Source organism: Saimiri boliviensis, chromosome 12 (genome assembly GCF_048565385.1).
Source record: "Saimiri boliviensis isolate mSaiBol1 chromosome 12, mSaiBol1.pri, whole genome shotgun sequence".
NCBI classification, from domain to species: Eukaryota; Metazoa; Chordata; class Mammalia; order Primates; family Cebidae; genus Saimiri; species Saimiri boliviensis.
This window is the reverse complement of record NC_133460.1, coordinates 79,284,406-79,300,184: the sequence shown is the minus strand read 5'-3', so window position 1 is coordinate 79,300,184 and position 15,779 is coordinate 79,284,406. Positions and strand designations below refer to the sequence as shown.

The window sequence follows — 15,779 nt, the reverse complement described above, 5'->3', positions numbered from 1 at the left end:
TCTTATTTTAAAGAAAATCACACCTTCTGTATCATTCTCTGAACTTGTTTCACTGAAACTTTTCCACCGTTCTTTTGCTCTTGAGAGGAAGATTTCATAAAGTTCTGGAGAGGAAAAGAACAAATAGGAAAGAAATATATTTGCAAATTTTAATTTTTTACTCTTTACCTATTACAGGTCAGGTCTCCCTGATGTAGCAAGCATCAAAAAAAATGGCAAATCTAAGTACTTGATTCTACCCAAACTATTAATTATATACCCAGAAAGAAAGCAAATAAAATTACTGCAGAACAATCATCCAAGTCGTTACAATATGTAATGTACATATGCGGCATAAAGAGATGCTTCTGCTAAGAAGTATCATTGCAGAACAGCAGAAAAAAACATAATTTTTGGAGTCAGTCAGATCTAGATTCAAATTCTAGCTCTGTCATTTACTATCTGAGGGACTTCAAGAAAGTTGCTTAGCTACCCTGGAACTCAGCTTTCTTCATCTGTAAATCAGAGAAAAGCAACACCTACTCATAGGGTTACTGATGATTAAACAAAATAATATATGCAAAGTTCTTGGCACCTCATAGCACTTTGATAGATGCTAGATCTTGCTTTCTATTGCTCCTGAAACTGGTTTCTTCATTATGATATTGCTATTTAAAGCTACTTATATTTCACACAGGCTTGGTCTAAGGGTCTACATACAAAAATCTCTACCCCTATCTTTTTAATTTAAGTGTCCAGTCAGTCACTGTACTTCCATATGCAGGATCTCATAAAAACTTAAGAACAGGAAATATTTTAAAAGTTTTATCAATTTCCAAATTTTATTTGTCTTTTATTTTGTAACTAACCATTGCAGATATTTGAAACTACATAAAAACAGGACATGTGAGGGACAGAACAGAAAAAAAATCTGTCTTGCCCAAACACCAAAGTTGATATATTGTCCAAAATAACTTTTCTGCTTCAATTAATTCTTTCTGAAATTTTATTCATCTTTAAAGGTAATACATGAACATGTTTTGTTTGTTTGTTTGTTTGTTTGTTTTTTAAAGACGGGGTTTCACCATGTTGGTAAAACTGGTCTTGAACTCCCAACCTCAGGTGATCCACCCGCTTTGGCCTCCAAAGTGCTTGGATTACAGGCATGAGCCACCATGCCCGGCCGAACATGGTTTTTAAAAATTTCCAAAGCACAAAATAGTATATAGAGAAAAATAAATTTCCTTTCCTCAGATCCAAGTGTGGTTATCAGAGCTCTCACTAATTCTTCCAAGAATGAAAATATGCATGCACAAGTATACACACCACACACACACACACACACACACACACACAATCCTTTTTAAAAAATGAAGTGGCAACATATTTCATGCAGTGATCTATATCTTACTTTGTTATATTAGAGGTTGTTCCACATTAGTAGATATAGATCTGCTTTTGTCTGCTTTTGCTTCTTTTAAACAACCAACTGCATATTTTTCCAAAGTAATGACTATACCATAACAAGTATTCTTATATTGCCAAGAATCATATCATTATCAAATACCTGACCAGATATATTTCAAACAGACTCTTACTAATCTCTTCTCTTTTCTATTTACTTTTCATTACTACTAATGGTTTGGAAAGAAGAAATTTTTTTAAAAAAAAGAAAGAAACTTAAAATTCCTGTTATTATTTCTTTTTTTGAGACAGGGTCTCACTCTGTTGCCCAGGCTGGAGTGCAATGGTGTTATCTCAGCTTATTGCAACACCCCCTCCCTGGTTCAAGCAATTCTCGTGTCTCAGCCTCCCGAGTAGCTGGGATTACTCGAATGTGCCACCATGCCTAGCTAATCTTTTATATTTTCAGTAGAGGAAGGGTTTCGCCATGTTGGGCAGGCTGGTCTTGAACTCTTGGCCTCATGTGATCCACCCACCTTGGCCTCCCAAAGTGCTAGAATTATGGGAGTGAGCCACCACGATAATAGGCAAAATTCCTATTATTTATGCCTGGCTCCATCAATGATTTGGTAGAAGAGATGAATATTACGTTAAAATTTATATATATAATTATTTGGGGCTTATTAGGTATAAAATACTAAGTTTTTAAAAAAATTTCAAACTCGTTCTAAGACAGTCAGCTTCATTATTCTACCCAAATTTTAAAACTGTCTAAAAAAAGGGGCTCACCAGACAAACCCATCCATTTTAGAAGTCATAAAATTGATCCAATAATAAAAATGTGGTAATACATTTCAAAACATCAAAGGACATCTTTCCAGTAAGATTTACAGTGCTTAAGAAGACCTGCATCTCAGTTCAATTTGATGCTTGGGTCCTCATGTCACACTTACTTTGTTTTGAATCTGCAAAGAGAGAGTTTGAAGCAGGCTTAAAGATGGTACTTCAGACTTGAACAGAGAATACTTTGATTTCAGTGTATATTTTGCTTTCTGATTTTGTGACAATTATTATATTATACATAATCTCAGCAAAATTCACTTTCACTATTGTTTTATATCACCACAAATAACTGTTAGAACAATCCTTTCATATCCTTACCTCTATTTTACAGATGAAGAAAACTAAGACTTCTAGATGTTAAGTAATATGCCCAAGGTCACAAACCCAATATATATGGTGGAACCAAGATTTGAACCATATTTGACTGACTTTAGAGCCCTTACTCTTAGCTGTTATTCTCTAGTGATTATAAATTTTTATGGCTAAAACAAATAAATCAAATTACTAGAGCCATTCAAGAGTAAACAAGATTAACAAAAATAGATTTACTTCAATCAAAATTTACTATCTTTTCCACACTAATGAAAAAGAAAAGAATAAACACACATTCCATTCCTGAATGTACAAATGTTTAGTGAAGAAAATCTAAAATTGTGTTGAAAACACATGACTTGGTTATGTTACAAAACTATAAATTTCAAGCTAAAAAAGAACTTTTGATTAAAGTATCACAAAACATTAACACCAATTTAACCAATGTTTTAATGTCTAAGTTATCAAGATAACTCAGATTCTAAAGCCAAAGTTACCAACAAAAATTGCAAACGAAACTTCATATAACCATCAATACCTCATTATCTGTTTGCAAAATTGATTCTTAAGACTTTAAACAATTACAATATATTCAAAAGGTCTTAATATTATGGATTTAGAAAATCTAACTGAACGTTCTAACTATAATTTTAAAACATTTAATCTGTTCCAAATTCAGAAAGCAAAAGTAATCTTTGTATTTGGAGAGAACAGTTAAGTCTTACAAAATCTAACTTTTTCTAAGTTAAATAAAAACTTAATTATTCCTTTAAATTATATTCTAAAAGTTTTTAAGTTCTTTTAAAATAACACATTGGCTGAGCACGGTGGCTCACACCTGCAATCCCAACACTTTGGGAGGCCAAGGTGAGCAGATCACCTGAGGTCAAGAGGTGGAGACCAGCCTGGCCAACATAGTAAAACCCTGTCTCTACTAAAAATAACAAAAATTATCTGGGTGTGGTGGCAGGTGCCTGTAATCTCAGCTTCTTGGGAGGCTGAGGCAGGGAAAACTGTTTGAATCTGGGAGGTGGGGTTGCAGTGAGTGGAGAGAGTGCCACTGCACTCCAGCCTCAGTGACAGAGCAAGACTCCAACTCAAAATAAATAAATAACATGTTTATTACAGGAGACTTGTGAAAATCAAATTTTAAAATCATACAGAATCATAATATCCAAAACTGGCATCACTTTTCAGACAAAAGATAAACATTTAGCTTTTTGTTATAATTTATAATTCTGTCCAATTACATATAATGCTGATTGCTGTAATGAACATTTTTGTAGAAAAGCTTTTACATCTAATCATGATTATTTCCTTAAATTCTTAGAACTGGAATAAACAGTCCAAGATTATTTTTTTGAGACCATAAATATTTCTGAATGATTTTCAGTTATCTCCATATGGGTAATTCTCATTCATTTTAATTTCTTTTGAGAGATGAAAAACGGTACTTGGATGTTAACATACATGTGTTTTTATATGTTAACATATAGAATATGTTTTTATATGTTAACATAGAATGGCAGGAAAAAATATATGTCTTTGATTTGGCTATCACAAGGAAAATCATTAAATAAATTATAGTATAGCCAGTTGTGGAATACAATGTAGCTATAATACATATGAGGCAGACTTGTATGACTAACACGGAAGATGTTCAAATGGATTATAGAAGCCACAGGATTACCTTATGGTATAAGTTGTGGGAGAAAAAAATTAAAGAAAAAGAAAAGCTTTAAAATTGATTATATGTAGATGCACACTTTATGTACACAGAAAAAAGACCAGAAAGAATATACACCAAATTGCTAACAGCATTTACAGTAGGATCAAGAATAGCAGTTCAGGTGGAAGAGCAGACATTTTTATTTCCTTATTGCTTTAATTTTTTTCAATAAGTATAAAAAGAAAAATTTTAGAAGTAACAGTGATAATATATTATTTTTAGTATTATACTAAAGTCCTTAAGTCTTTTTTTTTTTTTTTTTTTTTTTTGAGATGGAATTTCGCTCCTGTTACCCAGGCTGCAGTGCAATGACGCAATCTCGGCTCACTGCAACCTCCACCTCCTGGGTTCAAGCAATTCTCCTACCTCAGCCTCCCAAGTAGCTGGGACTACAGGTGCGTGCCACCATGCCCAGCTAATTTTTGTACTTTTAGTAGACACGGGGTTTCACCATGTTGACCAGGATGGTCTCTATCTCTTGAACTCGTGATCCACCCGCCTCGGCCTCCCAATGTGCTGGGATTATAGGCGTGAGCCACCGGACCTGGCCTTTTTTTTTTTTTTTTCTGAGACAGAGTCTCGCTCTGTTGCCCAGGCTGGAGTGCAATGAAGCAATCTCAGCTCACTGCAACCTCTGCCTCCTGAGTTCAAGCAATTTTCCTGCCTCAGCCTCCTGAGTAGCTGGGATTACAGGTGCACACCACCATGCCTAGCTGATTTTTGTATTTTTAGTACAGATGGGTTTTCTCCATGTTGGTCAGGCTGGTCTCGAACTCCTGACCTCAGGTGATCTGCCCATCTGGGATTACAGGCGTGAGCCACTGCGCATGGCCAAATTATTAATTTATTTAGAGAAAGAGTCATGCTCTGTAGCTCAGGTTAGAAGGCAGTGGCACAATCATAGCTCAATGTAACCTTACTCCTGGGATCAAGCAATCCTTCTATCTAAACCTCCTGAGTAGCTGGGACTATGGGCATGAGCCACCATACCCAGCTTAATTTTTTAAAAATTCATCGAAACTACTCTACAAGCCAGGCACAGTGGCTCATGCCTGTAATCCCAGCACTCTGGAAGGCCAAGGCGAGCAGATCACTTGAGACCAGGAATTTGAGACCAGCCTGGCCAGCATGGCAAAACCCCATCTCTACTAAAAATGCAAAAAATTAGCCAGGCTTGGTGGTGCATGCCTGTAGTCCCAGCTACTCAGGATGCTGAGGAAGGAGAATCAGTTGAATCCGGGAGGCAGAGGTTGTGGTGAGCCAAGATTGTGCCACTGAACTCCAGCCTGAGCGACAGAGCAAGACTCCATCTCAACAAAAAAAACAAAAAACAAAAAACAAACTACTGGACATTTTGCTCCTATCCACCAAAGTTTAAGAAACTTAAGAAAATAATACAACTCTTTCGAAAGTCTTCTTACTTCTTTTTCTGGTCTTTGGATTTTAAAGTTTTTTTCTTTATGCTGCTATAAACTTTAACATTATTTATTTATTTATTTATTTAGAGACAGAGTCTCATTCTTTTGCTCAGGCTGGAGCGCACCAGTGCAATCTTGGTTCACTGCAGCCTCCACCTGGATTCAAGTGATTCTTCCACCTCAGCCTCCATAGCTGGGATTACAGGTGTGTGTCACCATACCCAACTAATTTTTGCATTTTTATAGGATGGGGTTTTGTCACATTGGTTGGGCTGGTCTTGAACTCCTGACCTCAGGTGATCCATCTGCCTCGGCCTCCCAAAGTGCTGGGATTACAGGCATGAGCCTGGGCCCAGCCTAAAATTTTTAAATTAAAAAAAAAAATTCAAAATGTTTAGGTAAAGAGAGAGGAAACTAAACTTTTGGCATTCATCCAGTATTTATCTGTTTTTTTTGCGTAAAAGTGGAGCCTTTTCATAATTAAAACTATTTTCCCTTTTCTTATATATATATATACTTATTCATCCACTACCATGTAGAATCCCAGGTTTCTGATATTTGAATGCTGAGAATGCCAAGAAGATTATTGGTAGTTGTAAACTAAAGGAAAAACCATAAATCTTATTTACATAATATAAAATATAATAACTTATTAAATAACAGGTTTTGGGGAAATGAAGCATGTTCTTAAAATGACATTCTATATGGTAATGGGCATTTATTTTAATGGTCACTCTACTAATCTGCTATGTAACTCTGTAGATGGCTATTTGTAAATGTGGGAGTAACTGAACATAGAATACAAACCAGGAGTGATATTTAGTTCATTTCCTACAGCTAGACTCCAAACTTTCCCACGGACACTAGGGGGCAATCCCTGCCACCACAATTCTCGAACTCTTCTTGTACTACGCCTAGAATTAAAGGAGGAGAAAAAAGGAGAAAGTTACTTTTTACACCAAAAATACTAGTTGCATGATGGATTATCTTTAGTCTATGGCCAAGTGATCAAATCATTTTTAAGATTAAGAAAACTGGGTATGAAATGCATTCTTTTCTTTGAGTTTATGCCTGCAGGCAACAATAACCTACAAGATGTATAGGATCCCAAAGAGACAACAGTAATCTAAAGGGAACTGCATTTTATAAATGCCAATAAGAGACTCAGAAATATGCAGTCAATTATTTAAAAAACAGGATAAAAGGGACATAAAAATGTGTCACCAAATCAGTACCAAAAACAAACAACCAAAGATCTACAGTGGGTAAGGCCCTAGTTTCTGAGAAGCAGTAAAGTCTGCTAAAAGACTGTCGGCTTTAAAGTCAGATAGATCTGAGTTCAAATCTAGTTTAACCATTAATGAAATGTATAACCTTGGGCAAATCACTTAACCTCTCTGACCTTGAGTTTCCTTATGAAATAAATGGGAGTAAAATTACATACACCTTATAAATTTTCTAAGAATCAATGCAATTACTTATGCAAAGTGCCTCAGATAATATGTCACACTGTGCCAGTATTCAACAAATTCCCAATGTACAAACTACAGTAGGCATTGCAGAAGATATCCCCAACCCTCCAGCCAAGAGGGAAGATAAGGCATATTTTAAAATATTATATAAAATGGCAATAAGAAAGAAATTCTGTCATTTGCAACAACACAGAAGAACCAAGAGGATATTGTGCCAAGTGAAATAAACCAGGCACAGAAAGACCAACACATAATCTCATTTTTATGTGCAATCCAAAAAAGTCAAACTCAAAAAGTAGGGAATAGAATGGTGGTTATGAGAGAGTAGGAGTAAAGTGAATGAGGAAAGGTGAGATGTTGATCAAAGGGTACAAAGCTCCATTACAAAAAATAAGTGTTAGTGACTTATTATATAGAATGGTGACTATAATAAATAATAATGAACTATATATTTCAAAATTGCTAAATGAGCAGATTTTAAATGTTTCACCACAATATACTGAGAAGTACATGAGCTGATGGACTTATTAATTAGCTTGATTTAATCATTCCATAATGCAACCACGTATCAAAATATCACATTGTGCCAGGCAGGTGGCTCTTTGGGAGCCACCTTTGGAAGGTCAAGGCAGGCAGACTGCTTGAGCCCAGAAGTTTGAGACCAGCCTGGGCAACACAGTGGGGCCCCATGTTTACAAAAAATACAAAAATTAGCTGGACATGGTAGCACATTCCTGTAGTCCCAGCTACTTGGGAGGCTGAGCTGGAAGGAACGAAACACTTGAGCCCAGGGAGGTCGGGGTTGCAGTGAGCCATGATTGTACTGCTACACCCCAGCCTGGGCAACAGAGTAAGACGCTGTTTTGAAAAATAAAATAGGCCGGGCGCGGTGGCTCAAGCCTGTAATCCCAGCACTTTGGGAGGCCGAGGCGGGTGGATCATGAGGTCAAGAGATCGAGACCATCCTGGTCAACATGGTGAAACCCCGTCTCTACTAAAAATACAAAAATTAGCTGGGCATGGTGGCGTGTGCCTGTAATCCCAGCTACTCAGGAGGCTGAGGCAGGAGAATTGCCTGAGCCCAGGAGGCGGAGGTTGCGGTGAGCCGAGATCGCGCCATTGCTCTCCAGCCTGGGCAACAAGAGCGAAACTCCGTCTCAAAAAAAAAAAAAAAAAAAAAAAAAAAGAAAAATAAAATAAAATAAAACCTCAAAAAACACATCACAGTAGGGTGCAGTGGCTCATGCCCATAATCCCAGCACTTTGGGAAGCTGAGGTGGGCAGATTACTTGAGGCCAGGAGTTTGAGACTTGCCTGGCCAACATGATGAAATCTCATTTCTACTAAAAAGGCAAAACAATTAGCTGGCTATGGTGGTGCGCGTCTGTAGAACCAGCTACCAGGGAGGCTGAGGCATAAGAATCACCTGAATCTAGGAGGTAGAGGTTGCAGTGAGTGGAGATTGTGCCAATACACTCTAGCCTGGGTGACAGAGACAGATTCAAAAAAATAAAATAAAATCACATTGTACCACATAAATATATACAATTATTATTTATCCTTTAAAAGATGCTCACTACATACATACATACATACATACATACATACATACATAAATGGCAAGGGCAAGATAAGTATGTTAGTCTCAACGTATGATGATGGGACATTTACATAAGAGAAAGACCATACATATTTCCTTGATTGTGAGATAAGCACTTTAAAAATAACTTTAATATTAATAAATGCATCTTATAATGCATTTACGTATTTAATATTTTCTTTCCAAATAGCTGCTGTTACATCAATAGTGCATCTTACAATTGATGGTATGCCAGCATTAAGAAAATATTAAAAGTTTCATAAATCAATTAGCATTTCATTTGGGTCCCAAAGGATAGGTAAGATTTAGCAGACACAGAGGATGGTTAGTAAGGGAAGTAGGTGGTAGACACTGAGGGATTTATGAAAGCAAAGGCATATACGTAAATATGGAAAATTTCAGGCATTAATAGTATAATATGGGTGAAGCATAAAATACATGTTGGGAAGTAATAAAAATACAGAATCAGAAACATGAGATCTTCAGAGACAAATGGGAATTCAGGAACTCTGCTTACTTACATTACTTCCCAATTGGGCAGTATTTCATTGATCCAAATTACCATTGCACTTGCAATATTTTCTTCCTGCTTAAATCGTTCTTTCATTATTCTTTTTCTTTTATGTGCTTCCTTAATTTCTGTTTTAAATAAGTAAAAATTATTTCAATACAAATAAGCTAGATCAAAATCCTCTTCTCCATTTACCTAAAGTCTACAAAACAGGCCTTCTCAAAAAGATTATCATAAGAGGAAGAAAGGAAATAAGGGACGGAGAGAGGGGGAAAGGAAGGGGAAAAGCAAAAGAAAATGAACTTGATTAACATAATTTTCCTTTGTTTTCTCTTTCTTTCTTTTTTTTTATTTTTTGAGACAGAGTCTTGCTCTGTCACCTAGGCTGGAGTGCAGTGGCACAACCTCTGCTCACTGCAACCGCTGCCTCCCGAGTTCAAGCAATTCTGCCTCAGCCTCCTGAGTAGCTGTACAGGCATGTGCCACCACACCCAGCATTTTTTTTTTTTTTTTTTTGTAATTTTAGTAGAGACAGGGTTTCACTGTGTTAGCCAGGATGGTCTCCATCTCCTGACCTCGTGATCTGCTCACCTCAGCCTCCCAAAGTGCTTGGATTACAAGTGTAAGCCACCATGCCTGGCCTGTTTTCTCTTTTTTTTTAGATATGGGTCTCGCCACATTGCCCAGGTGGCCTCAAACTCCTGGACTTAAATAAATCCTCACATCTCAGCTTCCTGAAGAGCTTGGACTACACATGTGTGCCACCATGCCCAGCTATTAAATAATTTAAAAATAACATCTCCTGTTCTACTATAAAAGTAAATGGAATAAAGGTCAGAAAAATAATTTAAGTAGATTACTTGATCACATATCACATATTTCTACTTACACTTAATCTATATAAAGTGAAATTTCTTACGAATTAACTGTATAAAAAAATAAACAACTATAGGTAACTAACCAATACCCATTTTTCCTACAAGGGTTTATAAATTTTCTGACATATCCTACATGACATTCAAAAATGATTTTGCCAATAGCACTATTAGTACCTAGCACATGAACTCTTTTTAATATGGTGTTTCACTTTACTAATTAGTTTGAAATTTTAAAATGTCCCCCAAAACACATGTGTTAACAGTACATCTCTCAAATTCTGAGGCAAAAGTTGAGGGGAGATAATATATCTCTGAAAATCAAAGGTCACAATTTCAGAAAAAAAGATGTCTCAAATGCAGGGGAAAATGAGTCATAAATCAAAACTTCTATGTAATTTTAGAACCAGTGAGGATGTCAGAGACCAGCTAGCCAAACTGTTTTCAAATTGTTTTTTCAGATATGCCTCAGATACCATCTTGAGGGACAAGCAGAAGGCCAAGCAAATATCTCTATTTTCTTCTATTTGTTATGTATTCAGATTCTATAAAAGATTTCATGGGAGAACATTTCACTGCTTTAACAAAAAACAACAAAAAAGTGTTAAAAGAGAAGTTTCAAAGCCCTGATTAAGGTGGCCTGCCCTCACACTATGTATGAAAAAACTGACATTAGGCCTATTCAGAGTATCACTAACTATATCAAACAAGATTAAAGCTGTGGCCTTCTGATTTCTCAGTTCAATATTGTTACTATCATACCATGCTTTTAAGATCACCCAGTACCAATAACTATCTTACATGGTAATCATATAGTAAAAATGTGAAAAGTCAATGAAAACTTAACTGGGGCCAGGCACAGTGGTTCACGCCTATAATCCCAATGCTTTGGGGAGGCCCAGGTGGGAGAACTGTTTGAGGCCAGGAGTTTGAGACCAGCCTGGGCAACAGAGAGACCCTATCTCTACAAAATAACTTTTGAAAAAATGAGCTGAGTCTGGGTGTGGTGGCTCATGCCTGTAATTCCAGCACTTTGGGAAGCCAAGGAAGGCAGATCACTTGAGGTCAGGAGTTCGAGACCACCATGTCTCTACTAAAAATACAAAAATTAGCATGGTGGCAGGCACTTGTACTCCCAGCCACTCTGGAGGCTGAGGTGGGAGAATCACTTGAACCCAGGAGGCAAAGGCTGCAGTGGTGGAGATTGTGCCACTGCACTCCAGCCTGGGTGGCAGACTGAGACTTCCTCTCAAAAAAAAAAAAAAAAGAGTTGGGCATGGTGGCATGTACCTGTAATCCCAGCTACTAGGGAGGCTGAGGCAGCAGGATTGCTTGAGCCCAGGAATTTAAGGCTGCAGTGAGCTATAACTGTAAAACTGCACACCAGACTAGGCAACAGAGTGTGATTCTGTCTCTAAAATAAATAAATACATAATAAAAAATTAAAATTTAGGCTGGATGTGGTGGCCCACACCTATAATTCTAGCACTTTGGGAGGCTGAGGTGGGCGGATGACTTGAGATTAGGAGTTGGAGACCAGCCTGGCCAACATGGTAAAACCCATCTCTACAAAAAATACAAAAATTAGCTGGGCGTGGTGGTGTACGCCTTTGGTCCCAGCTACTTGGGAGGCTGAGGTGGGGAGATTTCCTGAGCCTAGGAGGTTGAGGCTGCAGTAAACCAGGTTCTCATCACCGCACTACAGACTAGGTGACAGAGCAAGACCCTGTCTCAAATAAATAAATAAATAACAACTTAATTAGGTACAGAAATATTTAGAATTCTGTATGGTAAAATACACTCAACTAATGTTTAAATAAGCAGGCCTTTTAGAAACATATAACTAACTTTGTATATCCTATGTTTACTTAACATTAAAGAAGTAACTTCATTTCCAGAATAGCACCATAAAGCAGAACTATATACTATTATAATGTTCCATTCACTTACATCAAAGGAAAAAACATCAGTTGTTAATAAGTTATTGGGTGTTAAGTCTAAAAATATATATATAGCTGTATAATATCTTCTAAAAGTGTATGTTTATCCTGAAATTACAGTTGTCAGTAAATAAGCCCTGTTAAATTACCCTGATATTATTTTTTGGTTGGAGAAGAGAATGAATAAATAAATATATAAATTTATACACACGAGTATACATTTATGTGACCAATCAAATGACACAATTGGGCCTCTGGAGAGACTCTGTAAGTCACAAAAGAATATTTTAGTTTCAAATCATATTCTCACAGCCACATAGAAACTTAAAATTACTAAATCATAAAATAATTAGAAATTAAGAATTATCAAATTATAAAATACTATAAAAACTGTTAAAAAGTGAAATTCATTAATAGATTCAGGAATAATATCTTTATTTATAAACAAAGATAGTAGTGGTCCAAGTTTTATGACTGTAATCTCAAGATTCCTCCTATTAGTTTGTAAAAGCACATGCAGAAAAACTATGATCCTGATATGTCATTTTATCCCTCCTTTAGAACAAACTTAATTATAAAAATAATAGAGAAAAATAAAAGCCTAGGCAACATGGTAGAAAACAGCAGAGAAAAATAAAAGCCTAGGCCACCTCATCCCCTCAAACAATACAAAAAATTAGCCAGGCATGGTGGCATGTGCCTGTGTTCCCAGCTACTAGTGAGGCTGAGAGGTAAGAGGACTGCTTGAGCCTGGGAGGCTCTGCTACAGTGAGCTGTGATTGTGTTACTGCATACCAGCCCGGGCAACAGAGCAAGACCCTGTCTCAAAAAAAAAAAATTCAGTATCATCTTGAAGATAGACTTGATCAATTTTACCATCCATCTTCCTGATAAAATCAGAAAATTAACTATACCATTTGGAGTTAAATTTTATACCTCGTTTTTTAGCCTCAGCCACCATCTCATCATATTCTTGTCGGTGACGTAAAGCTTCTTCCACAGATTTGGCAGGAAGATTTCTGGAAAAAAAATTCTTAAGTCAAGCCAATTTTTAAAAGATTAAACTTATTAACTTCTTTCTTTTTATAACCAGATACAAAGAATTCCTAACCTAACCTCATTTCATACATTAAGGAAGTGAAAGGCTGAAAAGAACTGTGAATTTTAGAACAGAATCAGAATCCAGGTTGTTAATATGTATTGTATGTATATATGAGTGTGAGTGTGTATGTGTGTGTGTGTATTTCTATGTCATGTGTATGTAAGTTTGTATACATTTAAACATTTCAGATTTTTTTTTTTTTTTTTTTGAGACGGAGTTTCGCTCTTGTTACCCAGGCTGGAGTGCAATGGCACGATCTCGGCTCACCGCAACCTCCGCCTCCTGGGTTCAGGCAATTCTCCTGCCTCAGCCTCCTGAGTAGCTGGGATTACAGGCACGCGCCACCATGCCCAGCTAATTTTTTGTATTTTTGGTAGAGACGGGGTTTCACCATGTTGACCAGGATGGTCTCGATCTCTCAACCTCGTGATCCACCCGCCTCGGCCTCCCAAAGTGCTGGGATTACAGGTTTGAGCCACCGCGCCCAGCCAGATTTTTTTTTTTAAATAGAGATGGAGTCTTCCTATGTTGCTCAGGCTGGTCTCAAACTCCTGGGTTGAAGTGATCCTCCTGCCTCAGCCTCCCAAAGTGCTGGGATTACAGGTATGAGCCACTGAGCCCAGTCCATTTCAGATTTCAGTCAATATGTTTAGGTTATTTGTTAAACCCACATAGTAGAGTTTTCTTTAGCCAACTTTCTTTGAGATATAATTTTCTTTTTTTTTTTTTTTTTTTTTTGGGGACGGAGTTTCGCTCTTGTTACCCAGGCTGGAGTGCAATGGCGCGATCTCGGCTCACCGCAACCTCCGCCTCCTGGGTTCAAGCAATTCTCCTGCCTCAGCCTCCTGAGTAGCTGGGATTACAGGCACACACCACCATGCCCAGCTAATTTTTTTTTTTTTTTTTTTAGTATTTTTAGTAGAGATGGGGTTTCACCATGTTGACCAGGATGGTCTCGATCTCTCGACCTCGTGATCCACCCGCCTCGGCCTCCCAAAGTGCTGGGATTACAGGCTTGAGCCACCGCGCCCGGCCTTGAGATATAATTTTCATATAATAAAATCAATAAACATATTTTAAGAGCAGTTTGAGTCTTGACAAATATATATACCTGTGCAGCCAACTAACCAATCAAGATATAGAACATTACCATCATTCCACTAAGTTTCTTTGTGATACCTCAATACTAACCCACCTCACAGCGTTACTGCTTTGATTTCCATCACTATAGATTAATTTTTTCCCTCTATAAAATTCCAAGAATTTTATAGACACTTGTGTCTAGTTTTTTTATTTGTTTTTAATTTACACTGAAGGACTAATGTCTGGCTTATTTTGCTTAGCACAGTTTTAAAAATCATTCATGTTATTTTATTAGTAATGTATTCCTTTTAAATGCTGAGTAGTGTTCCATTTATCCATGTAGGTGGACACTTCTATTCTTTCCAGATTGGGGCCATTATTAATAAAACTACTATAAAAATTAACATCAAGTTTTTGTGTAGGCATTTGCTTTCATTTTCCTTAGTTAAACAGAATTCTTGGGTAATATAGTAAGTGCAGATATACCTTTACAACAAACTGTCAAACTGCTTTTCACTAATTAGAGTTTTAAAACAACATTTTAACTAAAAACTGGATCATCCATCATTTGCATAATAGTAGTCCCTCTTTATCCTTGGGAGTTATGTTCCAAGACCTCCAGTGGATGCCTGAAACCTCAGAAAGTAACAAGCCCTATACATACTAGGTTTTTTTCCTATACATACATAAATAACTATGATAAAGTTTAATTTAACTGAGATTAAGTTAACCCAGCACAGTATGTTTCCATCAATTGGAACACATTTTTATTGTGTTCCATAAATTTGATGCCTTTTCAATTATAACTAAATATTTACCATGCATTCTGGCAGTAACTGTTGCAATTTAAGGTGTGACAGTAACATTAGCAGAATGTTACTTTTTCATTCTTCACGATTTCATGGATAGAAGATTGATTCTTACCACAGATCTTAGCAATTTCAGCATACTATTTTTTTTCTTATTAAATTGAGAACTTTCATCTTTTGCTTAAAGGAGGAACCTTACAGCTTCTTTTTGGCATATCTGAATTGTTAGCATTAATATCTAAATTTTCAGCACTACTACTCTTAAGCTTAAGGGGCATTATTAAGTACAATAATGGTTATTTGAAAACAAGCACTGTGATATCACCAACAGTCAATCTGACAACCAAGAAGGTTGCTAAGTGAACTACCAGGTGGGTAGTATATATAATGCAGATACAATGGACTCATGTCCCTGGCAGGATGAAGCAGGACAGTGTGAAATTTCATCAAGCTACTCAGAATGGCACGCAATTTAAAAATTATAAGTAACCTCAGGAATTTTCCACTTAATGTTTTCAAACCACAGTTAACTGCGGGTAACAGAAATTGCCTTAAGCAAAACCACAGATAAGGGGTAACTACTACACCATAGTAGTTTGGCTTCACAGAGTCAGTGATTTAGATATAAAAAATGCAAAAATAAATACAATGGTCTATAAACACTTATCCAAATATAATCACAATAATGTCCAGTTTTAGGAG

The 15,779-nt window shown here is 36.7% G+C and overlaps 1 protein-coding gene across 3 annotated transcripts in view; it reads right to left on the bottom strand.

Annotated features, from left to right (window-relative positions):
• Positions 1–15,779, bottom strand: part of TBC1D12 (TBC1 domain family member 12) — a 124,710-nt gene that overhangs the window by 31,630 nt on the left and 77,301 nt on the right. For 2 of the 3 annotated variants that reach the window (XM_039465331.2, XM_039465332.2), the window contains exons 4-7: positions 13,020–13,102; positions 9,279–9,396; positions 6,493–6,599; positions 24–104 (exon numbers count right to left, since the gene is read on the bottom strand). In XM_039465331.2, the coding sequence (XP_039321265.1) occupies positions 24–104; positions 6,493–6,599; positions 9,279–9,396; positions 13,020–13,102 (389 nt within the window). The remainder of the gene's footprint in view (positions 1–23; positions 105–6,492; positions 6,600–9,278; positions 9,397–13,019; positions 13,103–15,779) is intronic. The other variant, XM_074382605.1, reaches the window with a different exon arrangement.